This window comes from Melospiza melodia, chromosome 5 (genome assembly GCF_035770615.1).
Source record: "Melospiza melodia melodia isolate bMelMel2 chromosome 5, bMelMel2.pri, whole genome shotgun sequence".
Taxonomy (NCBI): Eukaryota; Metazoa; Chordata; class Aves; order Passeriformes; family Passerellidae; genus Melospiza; species Melospiza melodia.
In genome coordinates this window covers 30,314,555-30,331,347 of record NC_086198.1, presented here as the reverse complement: position 1 = coordinate 30,331,347, position 16,793 = coordinate 30,314,555, and the positions used below count along the sequence as shown (strand labels likewise).

Below are 16,793 nucleotides of genomic sequence, written 5' to 3'. Positions count from 1 at the left end.
TAATTCCAAAACTCATGATGGTGTTGTCCTGGATAGTGCAATATATGCTTCAGTCTACATTAATATGATTTATTTACAGAGACATTATTGTGCAATGACCATTTAAGCCACTTGTGGAAAACAGTCAATTGGATTCAAATTTCTGAACATCCAAGATCAAGGAACAGTGAGCAACACTTATATCATCCAAATTTGGGCTGGATGGTGCTTTTAAGGCAGGGCTGTGGAACTGAGTGAGGAAGGAATAAGCTGCAGCAAAACCTAATTATTTCCTTTCTTGGAATTCTTCCAGGATGATTCTGCCACTGGCCTAAGAGGTATAAATACCTTCCAACAGTCTCTAGCTCTACAGATATAGGTCCTTTCAAAATGGGCAGCTGTGCATCCATAGGGTTGATTTCTCTTTTTATAGATGTTTTAAAGCAAGGAGAATGATAAATAGAAAATTCCTCTCAACTCCCCTGTTTAAAATAGAATATCTATCTCCAGACCATTCCAATTTATGATACCTAAGCAGCTGACTCAGACAAGTAATAAAAACCATCTAAAGTTGCAAGCTGTACACATCATCCAAAAATTTTGTTTGCAGTGGAACGCAGTGGGTCAACCTTTCCACAGCTAAAGAAATTGCAACATTTTCATCTCAGAAAGGCAATCCTAGCACTTTTTCTTCTGGCTGCACATTTTTATGATTCCTTTCTAAATTTTCTAAATAAACCTGGAGAATATGAGGTAAAATGAAACCCTCATCTCCTAGCATCTAAAACATGGTTTAAAATCTGCACAGATAAAATGTTTCTGTTTAAGAACCTCTCCTAATAGGAAGTCATCACAGCATCACACAGCTCCTTACCACACAAAGAGGGAAGGCAGTTTTTCTTCCTTTTAAAAAATGGTGTATTTTTTATACTTATATTCAATAAGTATGAAGGGAAAGAAGAGGTCTGACACTCTCAGATATTTGCTTGCATTATATGAGATACTGTTCTCCTGAAGAGACAATTTTTGATTTTTCTGTTTTAAGTTTGAATTAAAAGAAAGTTTTCAGAACACAGGAGATCTTTGTTAAAACAGGAAGGTAGCACTACATAAACAGAAAGAAAAGGTTGTGAAAATTTTTTTCAAATCCATGTTCTGCTTATAAAAGGAGCATATTGAGCTATACAGAGAGAAAAAGAAGAGGCAGAGTGGGATGGGAATTGCATAAATAAACATATAGCTGGGAATTTCCTCTCTCATATTTTACACATCAAAATAGTCCAATAAATTTTGGGTACATATTAGCATTTTTTTTTTGCCAGCCCGATAAAATAGGCAACAATTAGTTTGTTTTTTCTCTATTATGTAGTAGACTAACAGTCACTGCTTTTATTATTTGGTTCCTGGATACATTATCATCTTGTTAAAGAGATACTCTGAAAATAGTCAGCAAACCCAAACACACCCACCATTTATGACTAATGAGCAGCTGCTGGTGCTGCTTCTGTACACATGCAAATGGTTGTACTCTACCTTCCCACAGCACTTGGCCTTGTCTATGATCTTCAGGGCAAACTCCTTCCCTGTGGATCTAAGCAAGAAAAACACGACAGCCAATAATTAGAAAAATTGTGGCATTTTCTGTAAATACACCATCGTAACAATATGCTGGGGCCCATGGAGGCTGCTGGCAGGAAATCCACAGAGCAGACCTGGGTTGGTTTTTGTTTCCTCAGCAGCATTTGTGCCTGCTGTTTCCTTGACTACCACAACCCAGCTCCCTTGGTGTGCGAATCCCAGGATTCAGCTGCAAATTCTCCTTTGTGACCTGGCACAACTCTGTCACTCCTTTAAGGCAACATGCAAAATTTGCCTTCAGCCTTCCCCTTAGCTTTGTTCGACTGGTAGGCTTTGAAGGTAAAATCATACATGTGTGAAGATTGATACCCTAATAAAAAAATTCAATAGGATTCAACAGAGCTAAAATGCCATAGTCCATTACAGATAGTCTAAAATCCTGTAGAATTTATTGGGCACTGATTTTGAGCTTTTGTATAGCAAATTTTTTTTTAAAAACTATTTTGTGGAATTCTGCAGCAGTCATCTGAAGTCCCATGACATTTAACAGGCTGGGTCATATACAAAGTAAAAAAGGATTACTGTTTGCAGCAAACACTCTCACAGAAAGGAGCTCTTGTTTGTCTTTCATCCCTTTAAGCAATAAAAATCTCCATTTCTCCAGATGGGGAAAAAATGAGTGAAAAAAAAAGCAACACAATTTAATCTTAAAAAAAAAGATGAAATTATTACTTATATTACTGATGAATTAAATATAATAAGAAATTGCTGTAAGACCAAGTTTGCTGCTATTTTGTACTGTGCCAGTGCCTACAGACTCCAGTGTGCTGATGCACACCTCTAGAAAACAGGAGACAGTAACAAAAGCAAAAGGCATCCAGGGTGATTTTCACTGCATTTGGCATTAGATATAGCTGGTCACAATCATCACCTTACAGAAAAAGGAGCTGAATTAACACCTAACTTTCCATTTATGCATTATTGAAAAACTGCAGGCGAGAATCCCTGCCCTGGAAGTGCAGCTGTATCTGCGAGGTTGTCATAGTTACAACCTGATCTGGTCTTTAGATAGCAGCCCTTATCTAAATGGAGTCTGTGAAATGCCACCCTCTGATGTTACAGACCCAGAGGAAGATCGGCTACAAGCACAGCGTGGAAATCACAATCACAATTTGTACTTTACACCTGAAATCAGAAATCCTGGGAACAACTGATCAGCAACATTCACCTGGGAACCTTCCCAACCCGTGCTGAGAGCAAGAGGAGTTAACATTCACAAAGCCAATTCACCCAACAAATTCAAATCCCTCTTGCAAACATCCTCTAGTGCAGCACCCATGGAATAAAGGTGGATATAACCCCCACAGTTTGTGTGCTGACATCCCTGCACATCCTGCACCAGCATTGTCTGACAGGTTTCAGGGATTCTTCTCGAGCTGTCAGTGCCCATCTGTTGACTCACGTCTTTATATACAGACACACAGGCACAAAAGAGACCATCTTATTCTTTGCTTGTTCTTTTTGTAGAACATCCCAGCTGGTAGCTGTGTAATAGGATCCTGGCTCCATAGCTAAGGCTTCTTAGTATCACAAATTATGTATAATTAATAGAAATTAAAAGAGAAGCATTTACAGTTGGCATTTCCTCTTTCATCATTGTTATTAGCAATTGTTTTTCTATACTTATTTTACATAAAATTAATTTAATAATGTTGCACTAAAATTTGATCACATGCAAAACTAGATATTGAAGTGGAATTGTGCCTTTTTAAAATTTTTATCATTGGAGGGTTGTTTTTCTAGTCCACTTTCCTCATTCTAAAAAGCACAGATGACATTCAGAGACTTAGCAGCCCTTGTCCCATTTCCAGTGGGATTTAAGTGGTTTCCAAAAATGCACAGCTTATATTTCTGATAATAAATACCTTATCTTGTGCTTTTAACCTGCTATCTTTCATGAATACCCCTGGGTGTGGATAAGGACAGTGGAAAACAAAGGAGATGGTGTAGGGGGTGTCTGGGATCACCTGGTTGGGATGTAAGCACTGATGAGTTACCCTGTGGGTAATGATAAGAGATTACTGGATCAATAGCCCTTGCTCCTGTGGGAGATTTCAATTTTCCCAAACATTAAGTGGCAGAGAACCAGCTTGGCTGAGCAGGGAGCTCCCCGTGGTGCTCAAGAGGACCTTTGGAAGCAAGGTGGGGCTTTCAGAGCTGTGGCTGGTGCTTGCAGGGGGAAGAGAGGAAAGGCCAAAGGCCCATTAGGGCTGGAACTGGCCAATGTTGAGTCACTTAAGCCTTCCTTAAGTGTGTCAATAGCAAAGGGAGCTCGAAAGAAAACACTGGAACGTGCTGAAGACTGTCACCTGACTAACATTAAGATAAGGCAAAGGCATGGAATGCTTTTTTTGTTTGCCTCAGTCTTTAGTGCCACTGATAGAAGCTGGGCTGCCCAGACTCCTGAGCCTAAGGACCACAAGGGTGGGAGCAGTGACCTTCCATTTGCTGACACTGAATTTCCAAGGGCATGAGAGAAGACCCAGGGAACTGCAGACCTGTTAGTCTAACCTCAGTTCTGGAATGAGATGTTCCCATTCCGAATTCTTTTTCTTTCAATTTAACTAAAACCAGCAGGTGAGGATCAAATAATAGATTTTTTCTCTAACATTTATGTTTTTCACAGTCATTTGCTGAGTTTTCCCAGTATTTGCATACAAATTGGAGATTCCTCATAATATTTCAGAAACTGAGATAACTCTCAGGTTGATGAAAATAGCAGAAGGTGGTTCTAAAAAAGATACACTGAGAAAGTGACAGTCAGATCATCTGTTATGTTTGCACTGGCAGCAAATGTGACACAAGGCTTGCAGAGGAGGAGCAGCAGCCCTGCACAGGTCTGTGAAGGTGCCCTGCCTACCCCACAGGGAATCAGGCACAAGGAGATTTCAGGCATGTTGGAGGGTTCATTTGAAGTGTCTGGCTCCCCACACCACCAAACACAAGGAGCAAGCCCAGGGGAGGCACCAGCACAGGCTGATGGCCAGCAACTGCGTGTCTTTGGGAGTGCTCTACCCACAGAATGCTGAAAGCTGTGAAAAACCACGTCACAGCAGGCACTGGGGACACCACAGCAGCAGAACTGCTGAGGCAGGAGGGTGGGGGGGGTCTCTCATACTCTGTTTAGGTGCCACACAGAATTTCCTGTCATCCACAACCATCTGTGGTGTGAGAGACTTCTTGAAGAGCTGTGGGGTTTCCTGAGGAGGCACTAAGAGAAGGTGATGGCTCCTTTACTTTGTGGGATGAAAAGCCATGGTTCTCTGCTGCTCTCGGACCCCTTTGCCAGAAGAAAACACAGGGAGCTCTGCATGTTTTGCTATGCCTATTTCTCCTGAAGTGTGTGCATATTTTTGCAACTGCTCTTTGCTTTCATCTCATCACATTAGTCCAGGAAATTATGTTAATGTTAATTGTGTTATGCACAGGGCTTTATCCAGTGAAAGAAGCAGCAGGACTGAACAGTTTCCTTGCTCACCGTTCCACACACTCCTTTACAACAGCGAAATTTCCATCACCAATCACCTTCCCCACTTTATACTTCTCAAGAATGGTAGATGACCCTGAGAACTTGTTTCCATTCAAGCCTGTAAAAAAGTAGAGAAGTCAATAATGCAAGCTGAAGAGAAGTGTCAGCAGGATGCAATATATTCCCAATGGGCTCCACAGACAAAAAACAGTCACAAATACAAAACAAAACTTAAAAGTAAGCTGTTTTCTCTGTTGCAATTCCCTTGGTTTTATCTCAAGTGTAAAGAAGAACAAGATGAACCCAAAGATATTTGACCTTTGAACACACAAATAAGCCTCTTGCTATGTTTTTGTATAGGCACATTCTAAAAGTAATGAATGCAGTTAGAAGTTCTTAATGTGCAATTTTCTGACCTCAAATTACTTTTTTGACTTCTTTTTTTTTGCAAACTCAAAACAAAAATGCAAATAAGATACAAGCTACAATGCATATAAAAGACCCAAAAAGTTTTATCTGCTGAATTCCTTCAAGTTCTTATAGGTACTCCTAAAACATTCAAAATGCAAGTTATTTTGATAGCGCTTATTTCAATATTTTTAAAATGAAAACCATTACTCCAACATGGAATTTAAAAATAATTTAAAATAATTTACTTTTCTGTAAAGAAATGAGGAATGAAAGGTTTAATTTAGCTAAGGTCAGTTGATTTGCCAGTGGTTCCACCTGAAGCACAATGAGCTCTTTTGAGGAGGGTTCCCCTTTCAATCCAGCCACAAACATATTTCTAGTGATAAAGGAGGTCAAATTCAAAATCAGCCAAATTCCTGACAGCCACTATTGAAGAGCAACATGCTACCAATGGAAAAAAAAATTACCATTTATCTCCTAACTTTACTGCCTTGATGCACGAATTGGGCTAAAACTTTTCCAAGGTGAATCAACAGGGTAACAAACCTCTCCAAACAGAAAATGATTAGGAGTCATCAGAAACCAGCAGTGCTAATGCAAGTGTCACCCACAGCCAAATTCTGGCAAGGACTGGCAGCAGTTTTGGGTGCCCTACCTTCGGGACTCTGGCAACGGAGGGACTCAGGAACACCATTCACATTGGAAGAGGATCCACCATGTGGGGAGATCTGTGGAAGTACACATGAACTTCTAATTTCTGATGGTAACCATAAGGAAGAGCCATACAAAAATCCAGAAAAAATGAAAAAAAACCACTAAAAATACTTATACAGATTCAGTTTACTTTTCTACTCCCATCTTATTTTCACTCTTGTTGTCTCAAAGTTCATCAGCATTGTCACTTGTACCAATTTAAGATTCAGCCACAATATTTCTATTTAGATAAGCAGTTGAACAGATTTCAGTAAATAGCAAAGTCCTTTCAGCAACACCTGCAGTTTTGGCCTAAATAGCCAGGTACATCCATGATAATCAGATTTATTTAGCCATCTATCAGGCTATATTTTAGGCTATTATAGATGTGAAGATTTTGACACCTACAAACATTTCAATTTAGATGTATCAGATAAGTATCCATACATAGATCCAGTTTTAGTAACTGTGACACTGTAAATAAACAAATATCTATATAATTTTCAAGCATGACAGCTGAATAAAATTGATTTTCTTGCACTAACAGCTTAATTGATGCTGGATTTGAATCTTCATGATTCTACTTTAAGTCACCCTGTCATACTGCCCAGGGATGTAAACGATGCTAAGTTTTTATTTTGAAAAGGGGTGGAGGCATAGGAATGAATGCCATAAATAGTAAAATATACTGGATGTGTTCTGTGCACCATTTTTATAAGCTGTCCTATTACAGTTATGCATAGGGATGCTGCATGAAATGAAAATAAAGTTTAGATCATTCCCCCTCCTCTATGTAACATTTCTTGCTGTTCTGTGAAGTTCCAGACCTTGTTTTCTTCATGGGCCATTATGGTGGTTTTCAGCACTCACCACAGGAAGGATTAAAATGCTTCTCTGCCTTAAGCTCAGTGTCTGTTGAAATGGCTTTTCGAGACACCGGGAATGCAAATGCAGCATTTTGCCTTTTAGCTGACATTGTCTGCTTACACTGCTGAATATTTTAAATCATTAACACTATTGTCAGGGAAAGCACTGAACTGACAGATAGGGATATTGTCTAAAGGCTCATGAAATGCTAATGAATGCTTAAGTTTCTAGTGGCAGCTGAGCTGCCAAATCAGCTAAAGGTACAGTAACTAGAAGCTGCACAACTTAATTTTGCAGAGCCCCCAAAACAACAAAATTTACCAATGTTTGGCACAGAAGTAGCACCAAACAGCAAGCAGGCAGCTACTACTCTGCTCCCTGCTAATAACTTAAACCCAGCTTAAGTTAAGGCTGCTGTCTTTCTGAGTTATCTGTCTATTTAACAGGAATTAGGAACAAGGACATTTGGGTTAAATGACATTTGTACAAAATCATGAGTCAGTCTCTTAACCAGTCAGCCACATTTTCTTCAAGCATGAAGCAGAGATAGCTGAACAGACCATGGCCAAGTATTAGTCATCAGTCTAAAATATTAGCACTCTATTTTGGGTTTCCAGTGAGTGACAATACATGGGAACATCTAGCCCACATCTCCAACTTCCTTCAGTCTTGTAATCAGGGCAGAGCATGACTGGGCACATTCCTTCTTACCACAAGAAGGAAGCAAACATTAACAGGAAAAAAAGCTAAAATGAATACAAAAATAAAATAACATTAATGATGCCATTGTGGCTGAGGTGTTAGATGAGAATCTGAAATGGCAGGTTTAACCCTAGCTCTGCCACAACTCCACAGCTGGTGGGATTTTATTTTTTAAGGATCCAGATATCCTTATAAATAAACCCATATTCTCTTGCAGTAGAATGGTACCTTGGCTGGCAAACTTCTGCACTCAGGATTAAGAGTGCCCATGACATGAATGTTTGTGGAAACATTTCGGGATTATTTATTTTCATATTGAAAGAAATGCCTAACTCCTTGGCAGCTACATGGGATGGTGGTGAACCTAACTGTGGAGCATCAGTATTTTAGTGGAACTGTGGATTAATTTTGCAGAAGTATTCCCTGAAATCTGGGAACACTTTGGTTATGTCACTGTAATTCATCCTGAATGGCTGTAGTAAGAAGGAACTAAAAGATATTCTGAAAATAAGTAAAATGCTATTTATAAAATCAGTATTTCATAGAGATATTGTATTTACTATTATAATGCTTAATAGTAACATAATGTGTAAGACAGAAACTTAGCATTTTTTTTTATCCTTACACATGAATTGTAAATTCACCAAATGCATATCTTAAAGAATCCTCCTATGAACTGCTGTGGCCCCTGTGTCACTAGGCTGGATAATCACATGTAAATCATCTTTACACATAACTACACACAAAGCACATGTGTACAACTCAAAAACCTTGATGAAGATAGGCACTAATCCTTCAAATCACTTAAGCACATGTTTAACTTTAAGTACATTAACATCCTCATTGAAGTAAAAGGAACTACTCAATTGCTGAAAGTTAAGCAAGTACTTAAGTTATTTGTTGGATCAGGTTCTAATGCCCTTTCACTTTGGTTGTGTGGTCCATCAATTGCAAAAGTAACACCCAAACAAATTCAAACACAAAGCTATTTAGCATAGTTCTGAGTCTACACAAGGCTTCAACTGTAAAGCCTCTTTATTTGGATGATTTTATTTTCTTTTTAAAAATATTGCAACACTTTGTGGTCCTTAATTTGAAGAGGGGACAATAAGGCAATCCAAGTAAGCATAAGGAAGTTATGACACCATATTGTATTTCCAGGGTCCCCCATGGCAGGCAGAAATGATTAACCTGACTCCATGTTCACAGAAGGCTAATTTATTACATTATTCTACTATATCATATTAAAGAATACTATACTATACTAAAGATTACAGAAAGGATACTTACTGAATGCTAAAACGATAATAATAAAAAGTCCTGACTCTTTCCAGAGTGCCAACACAGCTTGGCCCTGATTGGCCAAGGAGTCAAAACAACTCACAGCAGAATCCAATGAAACAATCACCTTTGGGTAAACAATCTCCAGACACATTCCACAGAGCACAACACAGGAGAAGCAAATGAGATAAGAATTGTTTTCCTTTTCTCTGAGGCTTCTCAGCTTCCCAGGATAAAAACCCTCATCAAAGGGATTTTTCCAGAGAATGTGAATGCTACACCACCACTTTCCAAAGTTACACCAATTTCCAAATTTAATTTAATCTCTGGGTGTTTTTTATGGTACAATGTCTGCAGAACAACAGATGTACTGGAAGAGCTAAGAGTCAAATCACGTGTAACAGCTTTGGATGGAAATGTACACTTAGAACCAAAGCAAAATGTTAAACCTTTCCACTGCCTACAGAACAGCAAAAGGACTGCTCTTGGTCAGCTGTCCTGTGACACCAAGTGCACCATTACCATTATTATTAACCCATGCACCAGATTTTATCTCCACTGGAATTCAAAAGAAAAATAAGCAACTCAGCACATTTGATCAAAAGAGAGCACTGCTCAGAGTAGTCATTTACTTCATGCCCATACTTGTTAACTTTTATATCTAAATTTTCACCTGAAAACAAAGCCTCTGCTAAGTGAAATGCTGAGTTACAGAGTAATTCTGGGCTGTTAAAAATAAACAGCTTGAATAAGACTATACAGGGTATTGAGTGCATAGTATCCACATTTGTCACTTACTGGAATAAAGGCTTGTATTTGGGTTCATGGGGAAATTCCATCATGTTTACTATTATTAAGAAATAGTTTAATTCCTGACTTCAATATAACCTCAGAGTCCACTATTTAAAACACTTCTGCAAGCCTGGGATGCTGGACTTACTGTACATACTGCACAATTAATAGCACAAGGGCACTCTGCTTGGAAGAGCTCGAAAGGAGAGAGAGACAGCCCTTCCCTTTAAAGATGAACTGCTCACAAGGAGTCTTTCCTGGGAGGAATTTTCTGTGCCTGAACATACCTCTCCTAACAAAAGAGTTGAGAAGCAGAAGGAATCCTTGGGGACTGAAGAGACTTCTCTTTAAAGGAATAGTGGCATTCAGAGAATATGATATAAGACTCAGTGTCTGAGACTGAGAAGAAATTCCTGTTGCAGTCAGTATTTCTGCAAGCTGGCTGCCTTGATGACTAGCACTATCACTTATACTCTACATTGATTGTCAAACTACAAAAAGCTTAGCAAGGTTCTAATCTATAGTAAAATACCTTACTCTGCTCTGGCTTTTCAAATAAAACAGCTTTTAAAGTGCAGTTCAAGTGCAGCTGCTCTGATGTTCTGCTCTTTACAGGAAACAGAAACATCAACCCTGATTTTTCCCCCTTTTTTATGCTGCCTCAAGCTTGTACAAAACCATTATTCAGTCCTGCTGTTTCAGCCTCTACAAAAACAAATATATATGATTTGTGCACAATAAATCACTCAAAATATTGAACTCCCAAAGACAGAAAACTCTAAATACACCTTATTCTGTCACTGAAGTAGTATTTATATCTAAATTTTCACTCAGCTGCAGTCATGGCACCTTCTTTATACAAGTACAGGAAGCCAGACTGCCTGTCTGTGCAGCAGTGCAGTCTTAGCAACAAGGAACTAGTAAACAATAGGGAAAAGCAATGATCTCCAAATAATAAAATTGTTCCCTCTTCCCCCTTTCTCTCATCAGAGTAACCAACAAAAACCCAATTTCACAAAAGGGTGTGAAATGAATTTCTTAAAAGAATCTGGTTTTGGATAAAACTGTGCCTCGGTGTTACTGGTTTTATGCTTCCCCAGAACAGACCTTATTGGTTTTATGCTTCCCCAGAACAGACCTTACCTCTACAACATAATTGAGAAACAAGTGTGACTGAACAGCACACTTGATCCTTTTGGAATTCCCCTGATAACTTTCCCTGTCTTTTGTCTCAGGAGCACAGCTGGGACACTACTGCTAAACAGATGCATCCTAAAGGATAAAACTAGAGGTGCTCACTACCCCAGTAACACACCAGATCTGAGGGGCTTAGTTGGGTTTTGCTGTTCTCTTTGGTTGTATGGAAGTGAACAATTTGACACAAAAACCCATTAGTACCCAGCACCAATTAAATTCCAAATTGAAAACGTACAGCAGCCTACTTGAGTGAAAGTGATTGGGAAAGGAGACATGTCCCGTTTGGTGAGAATTGCTGGCTGCTATCAGAATTATCTCTGCCTTAATGGAGCTTTAATCAGTTAAAAGCAGACAGGGCAGCAGTGGAAAAAACCAAAGCAAATGATCTCGTTTCTAAACTTGTAATTTCATTAAAGAAAGACCAAAGAGCATTTGTTAAATATAGTGCAGAGCAGCTGAGAGCCTCAAGCCCAGTGATTCTGGTGTCCTCTACTGTAAGGTCCATAGAGGAGCTGTCCAGACAGATTTTAAGACACACAGTTCTAATTGTCCATGTCAGAACTATTATTGCTCTTGAAAATTATTGAGCCAAACAGCTACCGATATAATTTAAAATTAATTTAGAAATTGAACAATTAAAAAATAAATTAAACAAATAAATTAAAATAATCAAAATCCTTTGTCAGAATTATCACAAGCAGTCTGGCAAAAACCAGTGCCAATACTCCTTGCAAAACAAGATTTGATAACAATTAGCATGTCAAAACCCAAATCTGAGCACTATTCAAAGCACGTCCCTTAGCCAGACTCTTAACGGAGAAAACGGTTTTATACAGAATTATGCAGCCTCTTCACAAATGCTGTGCTCACCAATAGGAGCTATTACTTGATCAGAATAATCAGTGCAAACCATCCAGTCTGCTCCCAGAAAGGCTGCAATTTATGATTCCATAAGAAAATTCCCCTTGAAAGGACAGCTGCACAAATGCAGCAACGAGATGCTCCACTGTAGCCCAGAATGTTCCTTTTATTTCACTGAGCCAAAGGCACAGAGCAGGCTCCAAGAACTGCAAATGCAGCCAGTTCTGAAGTGGGAGTGGAGGAGAAATCTCTTGGTGCAGCACAGCAAAACGTGCCAGGCATCAGGCTGCTCCCAAAGGAAGCCCTCAAACCCTTTCTGGCAGGAGCCTGGACTGAGGGGTGAAACTGGCGCCAGGAAGAAATCAGTACCTGCTTTAGATGAAACTTGGGCAATGCTACAGACTATAACACAATACTACATTTCCATAGGCTGAAGGGATACAAACTGCTTGGAGGATTTCTGCAGTCCACAGAGCAATGGAAATTTTGGAGGACAAAGTGGCATATTCGAGCCAGCACCACACTCTGCCTTTCCTAAGCTGAGTGTTCAACCCCGACAAAACACAAAAATCTTACCTCAGATCTATTCCACATTAGCAAAAATCACACTTGCAAGGCTACCCTACAAAATTATGGGGTTTTATTTTTCCTTCAGCACCAGCGTCACACAGTCACAAAATAATGAGATTTAGGGGGTTTAATGGTTCTTGCACTTACCTTGAGTCCACGAAAGCTGCCTGGGCTTGTTGGTGAAGAGCTGGAGGACTTTGTAGATTTTGGGGTGGATAACTGACTGCTTGGGGTTCCATTAACTGGCCAAAGCAATGAAAGTGAACAAATGAAAGAAAAGACGAATAAAAATCAAAAGTTATTACTGAAGCCTGCAAACATAGACCAAAACAGAGTCCTCAGTATCTAGGAATAAACATATATATTTGCGTGTCACAAAACTGCACCCTGAAAATTCATGTGGCTGGATATGGGATCAAGGAGACATGGAAACATTGCATTGTCATTCCAGAGATTAAAAAGACCCATTCTGTCCTTTGCCAGGGCAAGAGTTTTGGGCACAGAAACAAAGGGGGGAAAAAAAAGCCACAGCCTTTAAAAATTGCATAATAAATTGTGGTATCACACAATAAAATTTATGGAAAGAAAATGTTTCTGAGGATATTTGACCCTCCTCGTCAGTTTGGATCGAGGCCTTACTTTCTACGTAGAATGTTTCACAGAACTGGAGTTCTAGCAAGAAGAATTCACTGTTTTCATAACAGAAAACTTCAGCAGTAATTCAGAAAATGTTGATTTAGGGGGAAAAAAACTCAACACGAGAAAAGTTAGTAGGTTGTTTTTGAACTTCAAGTAAATACAAGTGTCTTTGAAAATATACAATATCCTCCCTCTTGTCTTAAAGAGTTCATTCATTTTAAGTCCAGATTTTTAGACAGGCCTCATACAACATTTGTTATCTCTCTGGTGTATTGAATATTACTTAGGTCAGTCCTTGTATTTTTCTGAAAAGGTCAAACTGACAAATTTCATTATGCAGAGAGAACAGTACACTGTCCATCAGACACAAATATGATGCAATGTTATATGATGAGACATCATTTCTTTTCAGCTGATCCTCATTTTTCATGGGGAAGGAAAACACTAGGCAGAAATTTAAGAGCTAAAAATGCTTCATAGCATGGTGATGAATTATTTTTCCAGAAAGAAAAGACAACCCTGGTAAACAGAAACTGAGCTTCAAATTAAATAACCTGCACAATTCCCTTACATATTCAGGTCTGTCATGGGTTATACATCACTTCTTAAACTACTGGATTTATTTTACAGGACCCAGCACACTAACATTATCTGAGTATGGGAGATTCCTTTCAAGGACTATTTTTACAGCCTGGGCAGCCCATCTGCCACTAGGCCAGGCTGACTGCACTGCAACTTCCACAAATCCCTGGTTTTCACCAACATCTCCTTCTCTGGTGTATGATATTAAGATATAATTAATTGATGGTTAGCTATTCTACAAGTCTATCTTGAAGTCTGATAACCTGGATTTATATTCCCAGTTCCGTTACGGGACCAAGACCTTAGTATTTTCTTTAAAAAGGATTCAGTGTTTTTAGGATATTTTCATCTTGATTTTAACAATGTTTGCCTGTAAGAAAAATAGGTGATTTTAAGGTTCTTTTTTTTTTTTTTTTTTGAGAAGATGAAAGCACCTAAGAATACACTACCCTCCTGTAGATGTTAACAATTTGTTCTGGATAACCAATACATCCTTGTTTTACAAGAAATTTGCAAGTATGACAATGGCAAGGGCTAGTGACTGCTATCGTACTGTTTTCTGCTTCTTGCATGACCAAAAATGAGATACTTCAGTAGAAATGTCTCAGAGTTTGCTTCCACGTGACAAACTAGTACCACAGGAGGAAAAATATTTTTTGTTTCTTGAAAGATTCTTTTATGCAGCTCACAGAAAAGTCACTTCTTCCCAGACACGACCACTGTAAGGCATCCTTGTCCAAGTCACTACCATCCTCCTTAAGCATTGGCAGAACCACTAAGTTGTTGCAGTGAAACTGGCTGATTTAACACAACGTGCTTCCCTCCCCAAACTGCCCAAGGAAGAGGAGCCCAGATTACACACACAGCACTGCAGCTCTTTGCTAACATCTCAGCTATTCTTGGTGGAGAAGGGTGGTGCTCTGAGCCAGGGGTGTGACTAGATGACACCCAGAGGTGCCTTCCAACTTTTGTGCCTCTATGGAACACCCAGTTCATTCTGCTGAGGATCCTGCTGGAAAGAGCTGCCTGCAGATTCCTCTGTGCCCGTGCCTGAGCACTGCATGTGCCAAGCAACTGCAGAACGGGGAGAGCTGCAACTGGCCCTGTCCACATGTAAGGATTTTGCATCTATAGGGAGTCAGCCAACTGCTTCTGCTGGCTCTGGCTGGCTGCAATTAATTTTCTTCACACAGCTAGCACAGGGTTTGGATTTGTGTTGGGAAGTGCTGCTGATCCAGGGATGTTCCTGGGATTGCTGAGCATGCACAGCATTGAGGCCTTTCCTGCTCCTCATGAGCTGAGAGGGGACACAGGTGGAAGAGCTGGCCCCAGTTAATCCAAGGAATATTGCAGACCATACAGCATGGTGCTCAGCAGTACAATGACAGGGAATGCTGGCAGAGGGGACACTGCTTGGGGACAAGTCAGCTGCTCATTCACATCACTTGTTGTTCTTGGGTTTTGTTTCTCTCTCTTTGTTATTTTCACTGCAGCATCATTGTTGCTAACACTATTGTTACTGCAGTTAATAAACAACTCATATCTCAACTAATGAATTTTCTCACTTTCACCCTTCAAATTCACTTCCACAACTCAGGAAGTGCCATAAAATTCACCGCCTGTGTGGTGCTTAGTTGCTGGCTGAGGTTGAACCATGACACTACTATTTCAAACAGCAGAATTTTTTTATTCCCTCACTCAATAACCCAGCAATCTCTATTGGCACAAATGTGCTGCTATGGATTTGCTGGTTATTGCCTATGTATGCCAAACTTACCTTTTTAATCTATTTTCTAAGCATAAATTATTTTGATGTTTCTTTCCACATGCATACCAGTGAATACACAGGAAAAAAAACCCCAAACTTTTCAGTCATTCTGAAGTAGTGCATATTAAACTATATGTTTGGCACACTGGAATGTTTAAAACTTTAAAATCTATTAATGACTTCTAAATTGTTTACCTCTAGTATGACCCAAAGATTCAATTTATTTGCTAATCATTTTGTATGTTACTTGTTTCACAAATGCTTTGACTTTGAACTGAAAATTCAGCGATTCCTCAGTTTTTTTAGAATTTAGGCTGAAGTGATACAAGAAAAATAAGAAATTGCACATAAAATTGAAACATATGAGATGGTTTTGTACTGCTTTTTTTTCAGTAATTCTCACACCTGTCTTTTTGCTGACTGAAATTTCTATTTTAATATGCTTTAGAATAAACATAAAAATATATTGCTCCTTAGAATGCTCTCTACTTGTAGTCAAATTATACCTTTGAAAATCATTATTTCACTGAAATTATCTACCTCAACAACAAACAACAAAAAAATGCAACACCCAATACACCTCTGTTTCATCCAATGCAAAATGTGTTTCAAGCTTGAACACATTCACAAACACAGCACCAAAAACACAGGTAAATGGAGAGGGAGGAGACACACTAGTGATACACAGCCATGATAGTAATGGCTCACCTGGGGATTTTGCTGAAGAATGAGCACTGGAGTGGCCACCCCTCTTTACTGTACTCATATATTTGACACAAAGGAAAAAGACATTAAGGGAAGAAGTTATTAAACAGCTCTCAACATGCATGGAAGGAAGAAAGGTAAATAAAAGATAAGTAAAGACTACATGTAAAAAAAATAAAAATAAAGGCAAGTAAATAGAAGGATAAATACCAGACACTTTGCATACATTTTTCAAATTAACCAAACCAAAGAGGGTCTAAGTAGAAATAAGTATGGGAATGACAGCACTGATATCTAAATACTTTGCATAAAATTCACTGCTGATAGATATTCTACATCTCATATCTCTGGAGGTAAAAGAATTGCATGAAATGTAGATCAGTTGCAAAACTTGCCCTTCACGATATATTTTTTTGCAATCCTCCTTTGAAGCTTTCCCGTTAAACATTCAACCTTTATAAACAGATTATTAATGTTCCACTTTGAAAAAACCCAACAATAAAATGACTTTAACCAGCACTAATTAAGCAAAACAAATGTGGAGATGAGAATATGGAACATGTCACAGTTTTGAATACACACAGAAGCTTACATTTATAGCTACATTCAAAAAAGAGCATCATATATTTACATATTCAA

General features: G+C 38.9%; 1 protein-coding gene across 5 annotated transcripts in view; it reads right to left on the bottom strand.

Annotated features, from left to right (window-relative positions):
* DCLK2 (doublecortin like kinase 2) overlaps positions 1 to 16,793 on the bottom strand; it is a 79,424-nt gene that overhangs the window by 15,779 nt on the left and 46,852 nt on the right. For 3 of the 5 annotated variants that reach the window (XR_010027777.1, XM_063156753.1, XM_063156755.1), the window contains exons 5-9: positions 16,158 to 16,205; positions 12,608 to 12,702; positions 6,153 to 6,225; positions 5,096 to 5,204; positions 1,513 to 1,570 (exon numbers count right to left, since the gene is read on the bottom strand). Coding sequence is in view for 3 of the 5 variants with exons in the window: in XM_063156753.1 (XP_063012823.1) it covers positions 1,513 to 1,570; positions 5,096 to 5,204; positions 6,153 to 6,225; positions 12,608 to 12,702; positions 16,158 to 16,205 (383 nt within the window). In the remaining 2 variants the exon portion in view is untranslated. The remainder of the gene's footprint in view (positions 1 to 1,512; positions 1,571 to 5,095; positions 5,205 to 6,152; positions 6,226 to 12,607; positions 12,703 to 16,157; positions 16,206 to 16,793) is intronic. The other 2 variants (XR_010027778.1, XM_063156754.1) reach the window with 1 other exon arrangement.